A 17,172-nucleotide genomic window follows, 5' to 3' on the forward strand; every position below is an offset into this window, starting at 1 on the left:
TGATCGGATCACATCCCACCGCTGAGACGATCTCTTCGTCGGCCAGCGCCACCCGCTGATCCAAGCCGACCACCGTAGATCTTTGGGTAGGAAGGTCAGGTCGAGACAAGAAACCTTCCCTCCTGGGATTATTCCTAGGGTTTTCAAATTATCCCCTCGTCTCCGATCTGAGCCCTAGACAAGGATTTCGGAGTTTCCGATTTCTCCCTCTCTTTTCTTCTTGCAGCGATGGGGCGCTCCCGCATAGTCCCCAATTCCGGAGACGATGAAACCAACCAGAGGTAATCATACACCTTCTCATTCACCTCTTTTTCTTCCTCCCGGTGCTTCTTCGGGATGGGATTCGATGACATTTCTTGACTCCAGTGTTCATCATGTCGTCTAAACTGCGAGGGTTTCCTTTAACCTTCTTTGATCTTGGTGCTTATTAGTGGATTAGGTTGAAAGTGTTCCTTCTTATCATGAACTGATGTGATCTAGTTAAATTATGCGGGTGGGTTCTCATATTCGTGTTCAGCAGAATCTTGCAGCAATCTTAGGATACTGATGGTTCTTGGAATTGGGAAGTTGATCGAGAAAGGCAGTTCTTAAATTTCTTTACCACATTTGGTAAATAAGGGCCACCCGTAGTAATGGGGAAGAACACCCCGTCCTTTGATCAGTATGAGAGTCATGCTCTGCATGCCAATTAGGGAGGATTTTTGCATCCTTTTCAAGCTTTCCCATTATCGAGCTGTTTTGTCTATTAGCTATGCTGAGGTTCGTGAGATTGTAAGGTGATTTTTCTTTTAAATCGTCCATATGCCTGTGCGTCGTACTACAGTAACTATTTTGTGACGCTAAAGGAAGATTTCTTGTTCAAATGAAAGACATTCTTCTTTTTTTTAATCAAATCTGGAGATTATTTGTGTTATCCAAGAAGACTTTTTGCGTAAGAGTCATTTTCTGCCCTCTGATATGCTTCATCTATAATTCTTGGATTGGATCAGATACAAATCATTTACTATTATTTATTGTTGTGTTTCCCTCCTTATCTAACTTCCTTCGTTTGCTCTTTTTCCCCTTCTCTCTTAGATCAAAAAGAAGGAGGGTTGCCTCTAGTGGAGAAACTCTGGAGACGATATCCTCAGGTTTGTTGCCACTAACTAACATGTAAATCAATCTTTGCATGAATGAACTACTAAAAGGACTTCACAACCGTTCTGTTCTTTAAAAGTTTGAATTTAAATTACTTAAATTTTAGCAACTACAAGAAGGACATGATATTACTAGGCAAATATTTTATATTCAATCGGAACTTGCTTCAACATGGAGGAGAGGATCTAGGAAATTGATAAAGGACATTATTGCGTTTGGTTTGATAGTGAACCTGCCTTTAAACAGAAATGGAGGAAAATAAGCCAAGATAACTGACTTTAAAGTTGGACTAAAGGCTTTATACAAGGAAGGAAAAACGACGACATTGTTCCAGTGATGAAATGGTTTCTCCGGCTTATTTCTTTTTTCTCTTGCTTTCCACTATGCAAAAATAATATTATATCTGAAAGTTGTATCTTTATTTAAACAAACCTTATGGGAATCATTTTACTGTTGAGACAGGTCCAGGGACAGGCGAAGGTAAAAAGGCATTATATCATTGCAACTATTGCAATAAGGACATTTCTGGGAAAATTCGTATCAAATGCAGTAAATGCCCTGACTTTGATCTCTGTGTCGAGTGCTTCTCTGTTGGTGCTGAAGTCACCCCACATAAAAGCACCCATGAGTATCGGGTTATGGTTAGTGAAACTCTATTACCATTTCTTCTTTCTCCAGGAAGTGGAGATTTTCATTTCAAATAGGCAAGGAAAATATTATTGGGAATGATGAAAACATTTGATAGTTTGGCTGCTCTTTATTATTATTTTTTCGTATTATTAAGTGGTAACAAGTCCTGATGAAGTTTTCATAAGTAACCCTTTTATCAAGCAACTCCGGCAGTATATTTTTCCATCTCGCATTTCTGATTTTGTATGTTACCTGACCATATATTATGGGCATTCATTTAGGCATCTCACAACCCACAACATGAACTGTGGAAGACAAGAATGTGATATTGAATGACAAACCATAATGTCAAATTCACAGGATGCGTACTGCTTAGACTACGTGTTAATGAAAGTGGTGGCCAGCTTCCCTAGATTCTAAGGACTTGGATACTTGCCCATCTTATATGGATTTAATGTCATGAAAATGAACATGTTAATGAGTTTTTTCCACCTGTTTCTCTGGCCTTCTTCCAATTTTATTTTATTTTGTTGATGCTAAACATATATCGAACAACCGCAGCCTCAAGCCTTGGAAATAATGGCAAATAAGATATTTTCTACTTCAACAATCTATTGTAGTCATAAGCTTGCAAAGCTCCCAACCTATTTGTCTTGGAATCAAATCTCATTCAGGCTCCAAACTTTTAGACCCTGGCATTTTCTGCCTTTTGAAGGGATTTGCTCTGCATGACTCTCTTGTGGCATTAAGTAGAAGAAATATCATTTCTTTTAGAATGAGAAAAGGAAGAGGGTTGTTATAGAGCAAGAACTGGTGCTCTTCTCTCTTCCTTTATTATTGTTATTTGCTTCATATTGTTGTGCAAGCATTATTATTTTTTTCTATCATTGTTTGCATAGATTAGTATATGTTTTTAATATTATCTGTTAGGAGAAAACAATTATGTTAAAGCATTTTTTAAGTCTTAAGATTAGTTTTGTCATGTATTATGACTCATGAGTGCTTGATCAAGATTCAAGGAAAATCCTGTGGTCATTTTCTATATGTGCATGCAAATCATAATTTAGCCCCCCATTAAGCAGAGGTTTCTTCATTGTGTGTTCTTTTGCTTGTTCAGCAAACTTCCGTCTTTATCAAACATTTGTCATTAGTTATGATGTGTTTCCTTCATTAAAGCTGGTATATGCTTATCTTTCTAAAATATGCATTGTTACTTCTTCCAACAGGACAATTTGTCTTTTCCCCTTATCTGTCCAGATTGGAATGCAGATGAGGAAATACTTCTTTTGGAGGTACTCCTAGTTCTCTACATTCTTTATTAGGTTTTTGGCTTGAATAATAAAAAAGGTTACTTGTTATATCGCTTCTAGGGAATTGAAATGTATGGATTAGGGAACTGGACTGAAGTTGCTGACCATGTTGGTACCAAGAGCAAGGAACAGTGCATTGATCATTATACAACAGCATACATGAACTCACCTTGCTATCCTCTTCCGGTAGTCACTCGTCCTTCTCTCTAATATCTTTTTCACTTTCAAAGTGAGATTTCTTAACTTGCTTGATGGTGCATCTTTCGAAGGATATGTCTCGTGTTAATGGTAAGAATAGAAAGGAACTCCTTGCTATGGCTAAAGTGCAAGGCGAGGGCAAAAAAGGTGTGTCTTTGCTTCTCTTTAAGTAGTTTATTTTCTTATGCTAGTAAACTGTCAATCTCTTTCATGCTCTTACATTAATGGTCCATAATTATGTTTGAGCCTTTGAGGTATTGTGAAGATGTATTCTTTTACCACATAAGTTATATATATATATATATATATATATATATATATATATTAATGTGAGCTTGGTTGCTCCAAGTCCGTACCTTTTAAACAATACAAGTTTGACCATTATTTTATTTCATAAAATTACTTGAAGAGTTGAATTGCACAAGGAACAGTATTTATTAGGAGTTAGATATGAAAGAGATGGGAGCTATAAGTTGTCACATATCTCAAAAGCTTTAGACACTCTTTTGTAGTAAGTAAGCCAATTTTTCTGCTGAGCTTTATATTTTCGTTTTTGTTCTTAGTTCTTACTACAAGACCTAAGGATTTTTCCAAACAAGGTGAATTACGAAAGATATTTGCTTAGTGCATAGGCAATATTTCAGAGATTTTTTATTATCAGTAAACTGGATTGACATCAAATGGCAAAAGAACTGCAAAGGTAATTGATTTGAGTATATGATTTCAAATTTTCCTGTCCCATGTTTAGATACATGATACATCCAGAAAAAGTTAAAACTTATGATAACCCCAATTCAACTTCCACTTTTCTACATGACTCTTTTGTAGGAAAATATACAATGTGTTATCTATTAACAAGTTACGAGTGCTGATACTCAGTTCCATGGTTCAGGAATCTTCATTGCCTTTCATGTTTCTTTTTCTATGATATCTACTTTCTTTCTAGGCAGACCTATATACCATCACAAGAGGATGTGCATGTAGGCCATCGGCATGGTTGGGATGCCTGCCTTGTGCTCCTTTATAACTCCCTTTTGCACACAATATTGGTAACATTCATCATGTGCCTAATGTGCTCAATGGCATGGCAAATCATTCCGTTAAGCATGTGCTCTAGTTAAACATGTTGATGCTTGCAGCATAATTTAATTAATCTATATAACATATTGATGCTTGCAACATAATTTAATGAATCTATATAATATATTGATGCTTGCAAAATACTTAATTAATCTGTACAATCCTCTTGGCTATTATTGTGTTAAAGGATTAAATGAAGTAATCAGAATTTGTTCAAAGAGGCCACTACCTCACAAACAAGCACAGCTACTATTTGATTAATCATAACTATCTTGTACATGTATTTAACCTTGTCTAATTTTTCCCTAGTCTTATGTTTTCTAGTGATGACAGGAACTTCAATGCTTGGGGATGTGACGCCTAAAGAAGAATCTCCATTCTCGCCTTTGAGGGTCAAGTATGATGCCTGCTTAATTGCCTTGCTCTTTCAGTTAGGAATTAAGATTGTCTTTTGTCACTATTTTCTTTTCTTCTTGCATAGAGTTGAAGATGTAGGTGGAGAAGCTCCAGGTGGTCGATTACCCTCCAATTCAACTGCTGGTAATACTAAGACTTACATGAATCGACTGATTTGTCAATTAGATTTGATATAAGAATACTTAAGTCAGATGTACCAAGAAGGTTTGACAATTGAAATGATGGTGCTTGTTATAGAAATATAAATTTACATTATGCAGGTGCCAACAAGAAAGCTTCAAACATGGGACAGTTGAAAGATGGTTCTGATGGAGCTAAACTGGAAGGTCTGATATTAAGCTTTTTAATGCACTGTGACTCATACCTTGGCCTCAAAGTTTTCATTTCCATTTATGTCGCAGAGTGCTGGTTGTATATGATAGCTAAGATAGGTAGATTAACTGGTACAATTACCTGTCCTGCAAAATGAACTTGAAATTTGATCTCCTCTATTAAGACAATAAGTACCTGGATACTGATCACCTACTTGAAATGATTGCATTCTCATAGTGCTCCCTCCACAAGATTCACATTTAAAATTTAAAATGTATATGGGGGAGGGAGATCTAAGTTCTAAGTTTGTTTTGGTTCTTAAAATTTGATGATAAACAGTAGAACAATAATGTTAAGTTATCACCTCGCCATGTTTCTTTTGGTGAAATCCTCAGAAAATCTACTAGGACTTTAGGTGAAGAAGAAAGGAACATGGGATTTTAAGCCCCATTAGCTTGAGCTTTCATCTGGCACTGTTGCAGCATCCTCATACATTCTTCTCAATTTGTGAACTAATTGATCGATTCTCACCTGTCTATTGTTTTGAGCTCTTTAAACTTATTATTTATCAACATCCAGATTTGCTTCCTTGTCTCCTCAATATCCGCACATCCTCAGTTTACGAGTTTCTGCAAGTTTCTACTGTTTTACAAGTTTGTTGAGATCATAGTTTCTTTGAAGTTTTTAATACTTGGCTTCATTCCTCATTAACGTCAAAATTTGTTTCTTTTGCATGCTTAAATTATTTACAATTGTTCGTTCAACAAGCAGATACTCATATGGATAGAAGTGTTGGAGTGAAAAAGCCTAAACATTCAGGAGATGAAGGCCCTTCAATAACAGAATCCAGTGACTATAATCCCAAGAGGCAGGAATTTGACCCTGAATATGACAATAATGCGGAACAATCCCTTGCTGAGATGGAGTTTAAAGAAAATGATTCCGAAACTGATCGGGAATTGAAGCTTCGAGTTCTTCGTATTTACTTATCAAGGTTCATTCCTAGTGATTTTGATCATCACCTACCTTTAGATTCTAGCACAGTTAGAATTGCAGGTTCTTCTATAGCTCAGTGATTTCCTGTATTCAGCTCCATTGCTATACTAGATTGTTTTATAGTTTTCTCATATGATCGCTTAAGGATAACTCAATGTAACATGAAAGTTAATGGTGCATACTGTGTTTTCTCAAATACTTCCCAGCATTGGACAGAGAACTGGTGTAAACAAACCTTTTAACAGGAACACTTCACCATGCTGCATATCATTTGTCAATACGGTACAGTGTCAGCCAGCATGTACTATGTTGACAGGCTAGTGGCACACCATGTGCCTTGCACCACTGGCTCTATTTTGTTTCTTTTTGTACACCAATTTCCTTGCATGCTGTTGTTCACTGATGTAGCCAACTTGTATAACCTGAAGTCGGTTTATTGTCTAAGTGTCTCATAATATTTGCAGGCTTGATGAGAGGAAACGAAGAAAGGAGTTCATATTAGAAAGGAATTTACTTTTCCCTAGTCCTCTAGAGAAGGAACTCTCGAATGAAGATAAAGAAGTATACCATCGCTATAAAGTTTTCATGCGCTTCCTTTCTCAAGAGGAACATGAATCTCTTGTTAGAAGTGTGATTGAGGAGCGAAAAATTCGGAGGAGAATTCAAGAGCTTCAGGTGTGTCACTCTTCCATAGATGCAATGTTTCCAGCCTTGTTTTAGCAAATTTGTTTTTATTTATTGCTCTTCCATTTTTATTTTAATTTCCAATCCGCTATTCTTGAATTTCGAATTTCACTATGTACTTAAAAATAGTTTTCCTAACATGTTTACTTCTAAATTTTGTACTTCTGGACAAATTGTGCTTTGTCAAGATCTGGATAAGGTTACTATGATCTACCACATACTGACAAGTAAACTAGTTTCAGTAGAAAAATCTTCGTGTGTACTTGAATAGCAAAAACAGTTGCTTTACAGTTTCACAACGCCAAAGCATTGTCTATTGTAAGTGCTATGACATAATGTGAGTTCTAGTAGTAGAGTTTTAAGTAATGAGGAAGCTGATAAAATTGAGTGCCTGTTACTGGACAAACTGCTGTAACAGTAAATGGAAAGGTGGGCAAATACAAATGAATGTCAATTCCTGTTAGAATAGCAATTCGTTAGATGACAAGTCTTTCTAATTGCTGAGGACAGATGAAAGACAAGTTATAGAAGAGCCTTCTGGGAAAACAAATTCAGAAGGAACATTGAAATTTAAATTTCCTAGTATACTGTATACTGTATTTACTTGTTTCAACTCTCTACATATAACTGAAACTGAAAGTCCCTCCCCCCCCCAAAAAAAAAAAAGAAAATCTTTTCCCCTTCTATTTTCTTTGACCAAAATGAAATAGTGAGAAGCATTCAAACAATGTGATGCATAGAATTTTAAATGATGCTATTTTCTTGTACTGTCTTCATGTAGTTGACTTTTGACATTCAGGAATGCCGTGCTGCTGGATGTCGTACATTGGCCGAAGCAAAAACATACACTGAGCAAAAGAGGAAAAAGGAATTGGAGGCAAGTGCCCAAAAAGTGAAGGAAAGTGGTCAGGCTGTGGTAAGTGCAAAAGTAGTGCCAAAGGTAAGCCGACCTATAAAAGGTGAATCTGATGGGAGTCCACGAAGCACTACTGATTCCAAAAGAAGTGCTGCTGGCTTTGATCCTTCTTGTAAGGACTCTCCGACATTGCAGATACCTAAGTCATGGGATGATTGGGATATCACTGGTCTACCAGGAGCAGAATTATTAAGCATAACTGTAAGAATCTTTCCTTTTTTTCATTTTCTTCTTTTTTTGGTAGTAATAAATTTGGATCTTGCACTGGAGTTTTTTACATTCGTTCAAAGATACTTCAGAATTTAGAGTTAATAGAAATTAGTAGCGGTGATTTGGCAGAAATTACAATTCATGAGTTTCAGTTTCAGTTCTAAGGTGCATATATTATGGTGAATATTTTGTGGTTTTGAAGTATTCGTACATAGAAGCAGATAATTTGTTCCTTATGGCATGAATCTATATCACGATAACCTTCTTGAGATGTTGAAAGTTACTATGATAGACCTATTTTACTTGGTTAGTTTTTCTCTTTCCAGGAAAAACAGCTCTGCTGTCAGAGCAGATTGCTACCCAGCCATTATCTCAAAATGCAGGAGGTATTGATGCAAGAAATATTTAAGGGCACTATCCTCAAGAAATCTGATGCCCATGGATTCTTCAAGGTCGACCCAGCAAAAGTGGACAGGGTTTATGATGTGGTAATAAAAAAGTTGGGTCACAATGAGGAGTCTGCCAATGTTTAATTTTAAGCATATCTGAGTTTAATTTTCGCATTTGTTTGGACTTATTCTCGCCCGGTGTAAGATATCCACTTTTAACGGCATGTCTAACCTTCTCTGTGTACCAACTTTCTAATCTCCAATAAAAAAAACAATTGATTTATGTTATGGGAACTGAATGTTGGTTCCAGGTTGGAAGCCGTCTGATTTTCTTTTCTGCATATGCACTATCTGCCTACATCTATTAAAATGAGCGGTAAGTTCCCGTTGCTTAAAATCTGGAAACTTCGTATGCTGCTTGTTAATGAGTATATATATATATAATCAAAATGGAATGTCACTTTTAAATAAAATCTAATTTATTGTAATCCTAATAAAAACGTAAAACTAATCAACGACGCTAATTTTGTTTAAAAAAATATTAATTAATTCAATGTTCTTATCGGTTAAAATATATATATATATATATAATATTGATCAATTCAGCATTCTAGGACACAAAAAACACTGATCAGCATTTTTGTTTCTCAATTCAGCGTGACCATTTTGATATAAAAAAAATTACAACAGAACTAGTTTGGTCAAAAACTCTTCGTTAATCATGAATACGAACAATCGCGCAGACCATGGTCGGCTGCTATCGACACTCTAACAACGGTCGGACAGTTGCATTACCTCCAAAGACATCAAAACATCACATCACCACGAGCAGGAAGTAGAAAGCGTATCACATCACATCCGGAACCACGAGCATAGATTCATCACACCAGGGAAAAAAAAATCCTCATGACTATATAATAACATATATATCAAAGTAAAACTTTGTACCATCAGTCCAGGTAGCAGTAGCACTGCCACATGATCAAAATTCAAAAGCAAAAGCTATCAATGAGCCACAAAAATAAAATTCAAAAAGAGAGAAGGAAATAAAGAAAAATAGAAGGGGCCAACCATCATTCAAGATGGAGTTATCTCATCAAATTAGTCAGGTGGCAATGCCCACAGTGCCATCAAAACAAAGTTCAAATAGAATGGCATCAATTTCTCGTATTACCTTGTTGCCACAGCTAAAGAAACAACTGAGGTATAACAAAATCATTGAATAGTAACCTTGTAAATAGAAAATGTGCTCTGCCAAAATTGAAGGAATGACTAATTACGGGATTAGAAACCATATGGAGCCTGACCCTTTCACAGATGTTGATGGGCTAACTAAAAATGTTGCAGAGTTGAACATCAGGAAGTTCTCCATAACTTCAGACAGGATATTATGATCAGTCGATGCACCGATCATCGCTTCCAAAACCGGGAATGTTGCTTTTGTTCTTGCATCCGCCTGTGAAGCCACAAGTAAATGAGCAGCAAAATGACAATAAATAATAATTTAAAACAACCAGCAGCAAAAATATCGACCAAAAAAAAAAAAAAAGGAGACACAATAGGCTGTATCATCAAAGCCATATTAGTATGGCATACTCTTGTTTGAATCAGAGTTCCAAACCAAACTTCTTCTCAGAAAGAAGTCTCATTTTAGTCCACAGTTAATGGGGATTTTGTAGTCAAAAATAGCTTACGAGGTATTAAGTAATCTTTCACTGTAGTTTAGGTGACAATAGTGTGTTATCCATTTTTCTCAACTCCACTGTAACAATTAAATTAACATTGTCAGAATGCTTGAGCTACTAAGGCCATATAATATGAGAAACTGCCCTTCTAGAAAAACAGAACGCTGGGGATCGAAAAACTACATCATGAGCATCCAGTTGGATGCATTGTTGTCAAGTAACAAATGAACTATATCTGCTCTATTAATCAAGCACTGTATCATTGCTCTTGTAACAGTCTAAACAAGTCATCAATCACCCTGACTAAACATAAGCCATTTGATATTGTTGTTACAGGAGAGTCCTGCTAAATACTCCTATGCATATTATCAAAAACATGCATCTATACAGTTGCTACCGTTGGTAACCTGTACTTAAATATTGTTACAGCTTTTGAGAACCTTTAGTCTCTCTTAGATTATCGTAATATACAGTTTCAATAATTTATTCTTTATTAGTTGATTGTGGTATAAAGTTCCATTTGGCTCTTGAATTAATTATACAAGTCTAAATAAGCACTAACTTATTATATTAACTCTGATGTTCTTTTGAACGCTTATACTAAAGAAGCATATGAATAAAAGCAGGTGCTACCTCTGATGTTCTTTTGAACGCTCAATAAATTCGGTGGCTATATCGCGGCCTTGATAGGATGCAAGCACAGGCCTTATATCGGCAGGTCTATGGAGAGCGACATCTGCAGCAATTTGTTGGGGATAAAATATAAAATCAACTATTTTAGGTGGACTAAATTCTCTAAAGTGCAAACAAGAACCATTATATATAGCTAAGTTGTCTCTGAATTACTTACATTCAAGAAATGGAATAAGATCTAGTAGAGCAGTATCTTCATTTTCAAGCTTCCAAGGCTTAACTGGCACACAGTTTTCAGGTTGAAGACTCGTCTCCATAGCATGACCACTGACATATAGAATTCTTGAAGGGTCCCTGTTCAGCTTCGATAGGTCCTGCAAGCAATAATTACTTACAAAAAACAGACTTTGTGCAATGTAGGCAATAAATGATGAAAATAGACTTGCTCGTTCTTAGAAAGTCAAAGTGGTTCCTATCACAGAACAATAACAGGCAGAATGGACCCCATAGTTCGACAAGTTAACTGGTGGGTGTCACCTAAGAAAAAGATGCATTACATATTGAGAAGCTAAACCTGAGACTTTAGCTCAATGCAATTGCTTTTGCACAAATCCTTTAGAGGTGATATGCATGCCATGCAATACTATAACTTCCGTTGTCTGACATGGAATACAAGTTCTTCAACAACAATGAGGAGAAAAGAAGGGCTGAAAACTCTAGCATACCCGATAATGTTTGCCATTCTCATATTTTGTTGCAGCTCTTGACAGCCTATAGCGAATGCAACCCTTCTGATCCAACCTCTCGATAACAGGATCAACATACTAAAGACAAATATAGATGTTAAACTGGATAAAAATGATTCATCAGTTAAGGAGAGTAAGGTGATGAAATACCATATTTAGCTGATCAGAATACACGACAATTTCGTAAAACTTTGCAAGATGTTCCAGGAAAGCATCAACTCCAGGCCTTTTAAAGGTCCGCCAGCCTCTCTCACGCTTAAAATAGATTATCATTTGTTACATACTAAAAGATAGAATAATCACAAGAGAAAAATATCGAAGTGATAACAAACTGAAACCATGTAGCATATTGACAGTCACTTCATAAGTAAGATGACTACACGACAATTAGAAAGCAAGTAAGAAGAATGAATCTAATAAAGCAAAGTAACTAAATGCAGCTGCTAGTCAAATCCTGATTGAATGTGTGATATCACTTTTTGGGAGCTTCCAAAAGATCTCAAACTCTATCAAATATCAATGTAGAAAAATATGAGTATGAGAAGATCAAAGAGAGGTAGAATAGGAAGGAAAAATGATAAATAGAAGAAACGATCTGGACTTTCTTTAAGTCCCACGACTTCCCTCAGGAGGGAATCAGGGAATTCATGGTCCCACAACAAGCACATGAAAGTAGAATATAGGTTCATTCATTAACTAAATAGATTCTTCAAGTTGCATTCTCTCCTCTATATATAGCTGCACTTCTGAGTTTTTTCTAGGTCCCTTTTTATGCTCTTCCCTCCCCGTATCCTCATCTAATTTCTTTCTAAAGTTGCTATTTGTGTTCATGTAACAAATTCAGACTCAATAATGCCAAAACTGACCGTTTAATCTATGCCATTATACTTTGATACAATTATATATCAGTAACAGTTGATGCATATCTCAGTTATACTGCATGTAACAGTGATACTGTTAAAGGAATGCACGTAACTCAGGTCTTACAATTAGACTAGTTGAAGATCAATGGCAAATAGCAACAACGGCATATTGATGTGCTCTACCAACAAATAATCAAGATGAGAATAGCAAGAAAAGAAGCAGCAGAGAGCACCGACTGTTAATATGATATTTCCATTTTGAATTTGCATATGTAGATTAAGATTTGAGCAGTTGCATATGTAAATTAAGAATTGAGCAGTCCAACCTTATCGATGATGGTGTGCATTTTAAGTGATGGGAATATAGTAACTGTATTTAAACAACTTTATGCTCCAAACATATAAGTAATGAGAATAACATCTTTAAACAACTTTATTTAACTGTGCAATGAGTGGAAAGAACTCATCTGAAAAGATTATAACAATGAAAATTTTCATAATAAATAGACATTTGAACTCATTCCTAGCCTTCAGCCAATTATTTTTAAAACACATCCAGCAGAACAGAAATGAAAAATTATGAATCACAGAAAAAGAAAAAGAATACCTGCCAGTCAGAGTACACAAGAGTTTCATTGAGGTCTAGAACAAGAGTGAAGACATGTTGTTCTTGAGGATGTAGGTCAGGAAGAAGCTTGTCTGATGATGGTTCAGTAAAGCCCTAACCAAAATAAAGCAGAAAAAGGACTGCAATTAACAAAACCAACTACAGAATTTCTACATATAACAATTCCCAAAGAAAGCTAACTGTATTTACATACCCGCACTTGTTCTTCAAGATTGCTCCGAATATCCAAATATAGCTCAATGGTCTTAACAGGGACTGCAATATCAACAAGAAGGATGCTCAATCCCACAAAAAAAGAAAGCCAGAGGTTACAGCAAAATAAGTTGCAAACTCCATTACATCAAAGTTCAACAAAGTCATTTTAACTAAACTCACAAACTATACAAGAATTCAAAAGACATAGCGCAAAGAGATTACAAGATAAAACAACTATTGTCAGGGACTAGAATCACAAACCACCCTTTTTTGAAAGAACAGAAACACATCCAAATAGTACCAGCTTATCATGCTCAATATTTTAATTAAAACAAAGCTTTAGCCCCGTAGATAATCAAATCTTGAAATGACAGTTCTACTCTCTCCTGTTAATAGTGACATGGATTGAACTGTGTCAACTTTCTAAATTCAAAAGAACAGAAACACATCCAAATGGTACCAGGTTATCATGCTCAATATTTTAATTAAAACAAAGCTTTAGCCTCCGTAGATAATCAAATCTTGAAATGACAGTTCTACTCTCTCCTGTTAATAGTAACATGGATTGAACTGTGTCAACTCTCTAAAGTTAATAGTAACATGGAATGAACTGTGTCAACTCTCTAAAGTTAATAGTAGCATGGATTAAACTGTGTCCTAGTACCTCCAATTTATCAGGCTTTTCGAATTCTCATGTAGTCGTTGCACAACTCTTCATCCTATCAAGTGTAAACCCATCCATATGGGTTGGTTTCGTTGATGGAAGTATGGATAACCTCTACACTGTTACTAACAGCAAATCAAGAGCATATTGCAGTCAATTTCCAAACAAAAGAGACTTGAATAGAGAATCTGTCTTGAACATGTAGATTTGGCTGCTTCAGCAGAAGAGGATATTTGAGGTTTAATGCCACACTCCATATGTTATATAATCACCCAAATCTATTATTTTGTAAATATAATTCAACTGTTTCATCATAGGTAAGGTAACATTTTAATTCGTTATGTATCTCTTCAATAATACAAGCATAATTTATATTACTATTTCTTTAATATGTTTACTTTAAACCATATTTCCTTAAATTCTTACCTACAATTATATCAACCACATTTTTATATTTTGTCTTAATGTACTAAATATTTTACATCCAAATTTTCAACTTCAAAAAATAAATTCTTACCATTTTGTTTCCTGCTAACAAATAAGTAGATTCTTGTCCTAATTATCAAACTTACTGACTGCATAGTTTTTCTGAATGTATTACCATATTCCTATTTTCACATGGTTAACTTCTTTTACTCATTCATGTTCAAGATGGTGAAAATACCCTAGACTACCGACCTTTATGTGACATTGCATCTAAACACTATAGAGCAACACATAGCATATCGGTGATGAAATGAAAGTACCTGAATACATTTTCATAATATTCTTAACTAAATGTTTATGTTGCCAATTGACCAACCTAGCAATACTCTCCTCCTTTATGGAGATCTAGAACCTACTCTCATAGAGAAGTATTATCCATGGGACCATATCCCCATAGCTAAAGCCTAAAAGTTCAGTTTAAGCACATGTTTTCTTCCTGGCCTTCTGCAACATATCTAGCTCTTGAGGAAGAAAGCCCACTAAGCTAAGTAAATGGTTGATTGTTTAACATGCTCTGCCTAAATCTTCTGATTGGCAGATTGAGAACTACTTAAGTGTAAGAAGTAAGAACTAAGAACTACACAAGAACAAGAATAAACTTGAAACAGAGATACCATCTGATATCAATTCATATGCAGCTCAGAAGGGTAAAGAAAGAAATACAAACAAACAATTTAAATGTGAATAGAAGTAAAGAAAGTAAAAATAATAAGACATTAAATAAACTCAAAATAAAAATACAACTTACTGCAACTAATAGATGGTTCAAACAAGTTGATAGGAACAGAATAAGGTTATGTTTCAAAGCCTTACCTTTCATAGCTGCTGAATAAAGCATGGCCCGAAATTTCTGCATTAGAAAGATATAATTGGATTACTGTTCCAAATCAATCAGAGTGTGAGCACAATGAAGTACCAGGGACAAGCTGAGCTGCTAAAGATCAAGTTGTTTTTAAGTAGCTCATGACTGGATGAATTTTGTCTTGTTTGACAAGTGAACTAGCAAAAATGAGCCACCATCTAAAGCTAGAAAATTAAGCCCACAGGACACAAGTAGCGAGGCTAAATATAGACCGGTCATAGTAGATATCGTAGTAAGAGGACTTCCTAATGAATGTTAAGCATCATTGTTTGGTCATATCTTTAAATTAAATGCATCCTGCAGTCAATGTGGATTGATCAGGAATTCAATGGAGCATTTATCATCATCCTGCACAAAAAGCCTCTAAGGTCACCTTACTCTTAACTAAAACCATTGGGGACATTGCATAATGATTTAAATTCTAGACATTTGTATCATGGCATTCACTCAAAGAGAAAAGGTGACAAAATGAACATATCTTATTATCCTCAAATAAAGAAAATGACAACTTCTCTCAGCTGATTAATCTTGCAATCTTTATGTGTCCAAAATATAGATTATATCTTGCAGGAAGCATACTTACTTCAAAACCAGATGCATCTTCCCCTACTGCATATTTGGAATTCTTCCGAAAAGTGCTTGTCTTCTGATCCAATTCATCTAGAGAGTATGCTGTGCTCATAGAAAAGCAAAGCAGAAAATATTTATAAGAATGAGCATGTAGATAGACAACAGAATTTCCCATTTGCACATCAAACGCTCTTAGTGTAGTCTCTCTTTTTTTCCTTTTCTTTTTTTCTCTTGGAACGCGATGGTAAGGAATGCAAGAGATGATATATATTGTTTAACAGATGTGAGATGCCGACCAATCATCATAAGACTCGGATCACTGAAAAAAATCATGCAAAAAAGAAGCCCTCAAAATAATCCTCCGAACACAAGCAGTTGACAAGAAATACTGATTGATAAGAGAAGACACAGAATACCACAATATCAAGATGTTCATCATTCTTGTTGCCGAGATCTTTGATACCCAAAACCCACCTCAAACATAGGAGAAGAAAACTAAAAGACGAGGAAAGATCACAGGAAAACAAAATTAGGTCAAAGATGAGAAAGAACACGGAAGGAATGAGACAACAACCGTAGGTGACGTAGCCGGTGGCTCCAATGGCGCCTGCGATAGCGGCGAAGACTCCAAACTTTAGAAGACCCCGTGATTTGCGAGCTCCGGTAGGAGGAGGAGGCGGTGGAGGCAACTGCTCGTCAACTAAGGGCTCCTTCGTGGCGGCAGCGGCTGCAGCGGACACATCGGCGGACACGGCAGGAGAAGAGCTCGAGAGACGGTGGCTTCTGTTGGAGAGGAAGGGAAGAATAACGCGAGATCGAGCGATCCGAGACATGGCGAGGATTCTTCTTATACTTCTCCTTTGCCTTCGGTAGGTTCTGAAGTAGAGATTGAGGAGAGATAGAGAGGGAGAAAGAGGAGAAGGGTTTAGGACGGGTTTAAGGGCGGCTAAATTTGGAGAGGAGAGGAGAGGAGAGAAGAGAGAGCGGGGGGCGAAGAAAGGAAAGGAAAGAAAGACTCGTCTTGGCTGACAAAGTAGAAGTGAGGGCGACCAGCTTCTCGAGTTTCCCACGCTCTAATTAGTAGTGTTAAGTGATTTGGGACCGGTCGTTGGGTTTGTAATATCAAACTAACCCTCCAAATAGGGTTTGTTTCTCTCTCTCTCTTCTCTCTCTCTCGCTCCTAGTCCTTTGTTCTCTCGTAAGAGTCTTACTAACAGAATAAAGGGATTGAGAAATTTGCTCTCTTTCGTCTTACTGCTACTCTAAAGCATCTAAGCCTCTTTAAAAAAAGGTGACCCAAAATATATATCTGCTTATATAATGGTGGAGCAAGAATGATTTTCTCTTAAAAAGATTGTATGTAGAGATTATAGTAGATTCCTTAATTTTAATTCTACTGCTGAATGGAAAAGGGCTCTCCTCCTCTCCTGTAGGAAAACCCTGATGCTAATTAATAAACTAATAAAACAAATAAGCGGACTTAATTTGTATTCAATTATACAACTTCCAAATTCTCGTTTCCTTTTTTTTAGACTTTCTTTGGTATCAAAGAGCTTTAGCC

At 36.1% G+C, this 17,172-nt stretch overlaps 2 protein-coding genes across 3 annotated transcripts; one reads left to right on the forward strand and one right to left on the reverse strand.

The window, feature by feature from the left end:
* Positions 1-3: 3 nt before the first annotated feature.
* On the forward strand, positions 4-8,562 carry LOC140758848 (transcriptional adapter ADA2). Of its 2 annotated transcripts, none has more exons than XM_073095202.1 (13): positions 4-281; positions 1,075-1,130; positions 1,600-1,778; positions 2,994-3,059; positions 3,138-3,263; positions 3,347-3,422; positions 4,680-4,752; positions 4,837-4,895; positions 5,033-5,098; positions 5,856-6,078; positions 6,545-6,755; positions 7,564-7,881; positions 8,217-8,562. In XM_073095202.1, exons 1-13 carry the CDS (start codon positions 229-231, stop codon positions 8,421-8,423), a joined length of 1,713 nt encoding a protein of 570 aa, XP_072951303.1. In that variant the 5' UTR covers positions 4-228; the 3' UTR covers positions 8,424-8,562. The 2 variants fall into 2 exon arrangements, with proteins under 2 accessions (XP_072951303.1, XP_072951304.1); XM_073095203.1 differs by having other exon boundaries at positions 4,689-4,752.
* A 624-nt stretch (positions 8,563-9,186) lies between these two features.
* On the reverse strand, positions 9,187-16,708 carry LOC140759576 (mitochondrial import inner membrane translocase subunit TIM50). Its single transcript, XM_073096174.1, has 10 exons — positions 16,186-16,708; positions 15,625-15,713; positions 14,993-15,029; positions 13,028-13,089; positions 12,814-12,927; positions 11,494-11,598; positions 11,323-11,421; positions 10,815-10,971; positions 10,598-10,700; positions 9,187-9,735 (listed from the first exon to the last, which is right to left on the reverse strand). The coding sequence occupies exons 1-10, from the start codon at positions 16,442-16,444 to the stop codon at positions 9,690-9,692; spliced, it is 1,071 nt and encodes a 356-aa protein (XP_072952275.1). The 5' UTR covers positions 16,445-16,708; the 3' UTR covers positions 9,187-9,689.
* Positions 16,709-17,172: the final 464 nt, after the last annotated feature.

Source organism: Typha angustifolia, chromosome 4, assembly GCF_048772165.1.
Source record: "Typha angustifolia cultivar Huaian chromosome 4, ASM4877216v1, whole genome shotgun sequence".
NCBI lineage: Eukaryota > Viridiplantae > Streptophyta > Magnoliopsida > Poales > Typhaceae > Typha > Typha angustifolia.

Bases quoted from the DNA above. Each gene is read 5' to 3' on its own strand.
- LOC140758848 (XM_073095202.1), top strand. From the start codon at position 229: ATGGGGCGCTCCCGCATAGTCCCCAATTCCGGAGACGATGAAACCAAC. The intron at 3,060-3,137 runs GTACTCCTAGTT...TATCGCTTCTAG, and splicing joins AGGAAATACTTCTTTTGGAG to GGAATTGAAATGTATGGATT. The intron at 3,423-4,679 runs GTGTGTCTTTGC...TATGTTTTCTAG, and splicing joins GCAAGGCGAGGGCAAAAAAG to TGATGACAGGAACTTCAATG.
- LOC140759576 (XM_073096174.1), bottom strand. From the start codon at position 16,444: ATGTCTCGGATCGCTCGATCTCGCGTTATTCTTCCCTTCCTCTCCAAC. The intron at 13,090-14,992 runs GTAAGGCTTTGA...TTGATATTGCAG, and splicing joins TTATTCAGCAGCTATGAAAG to TCCCTGTTAAGACCATTGAG. The intron at 9,736-10,597 runs GTAGCACCTGCT...GTGGCTTCACAG, and splicing joins CGTTCAAAAGAACATCAGAG to GCGGATGCAAGAACAAAAGC.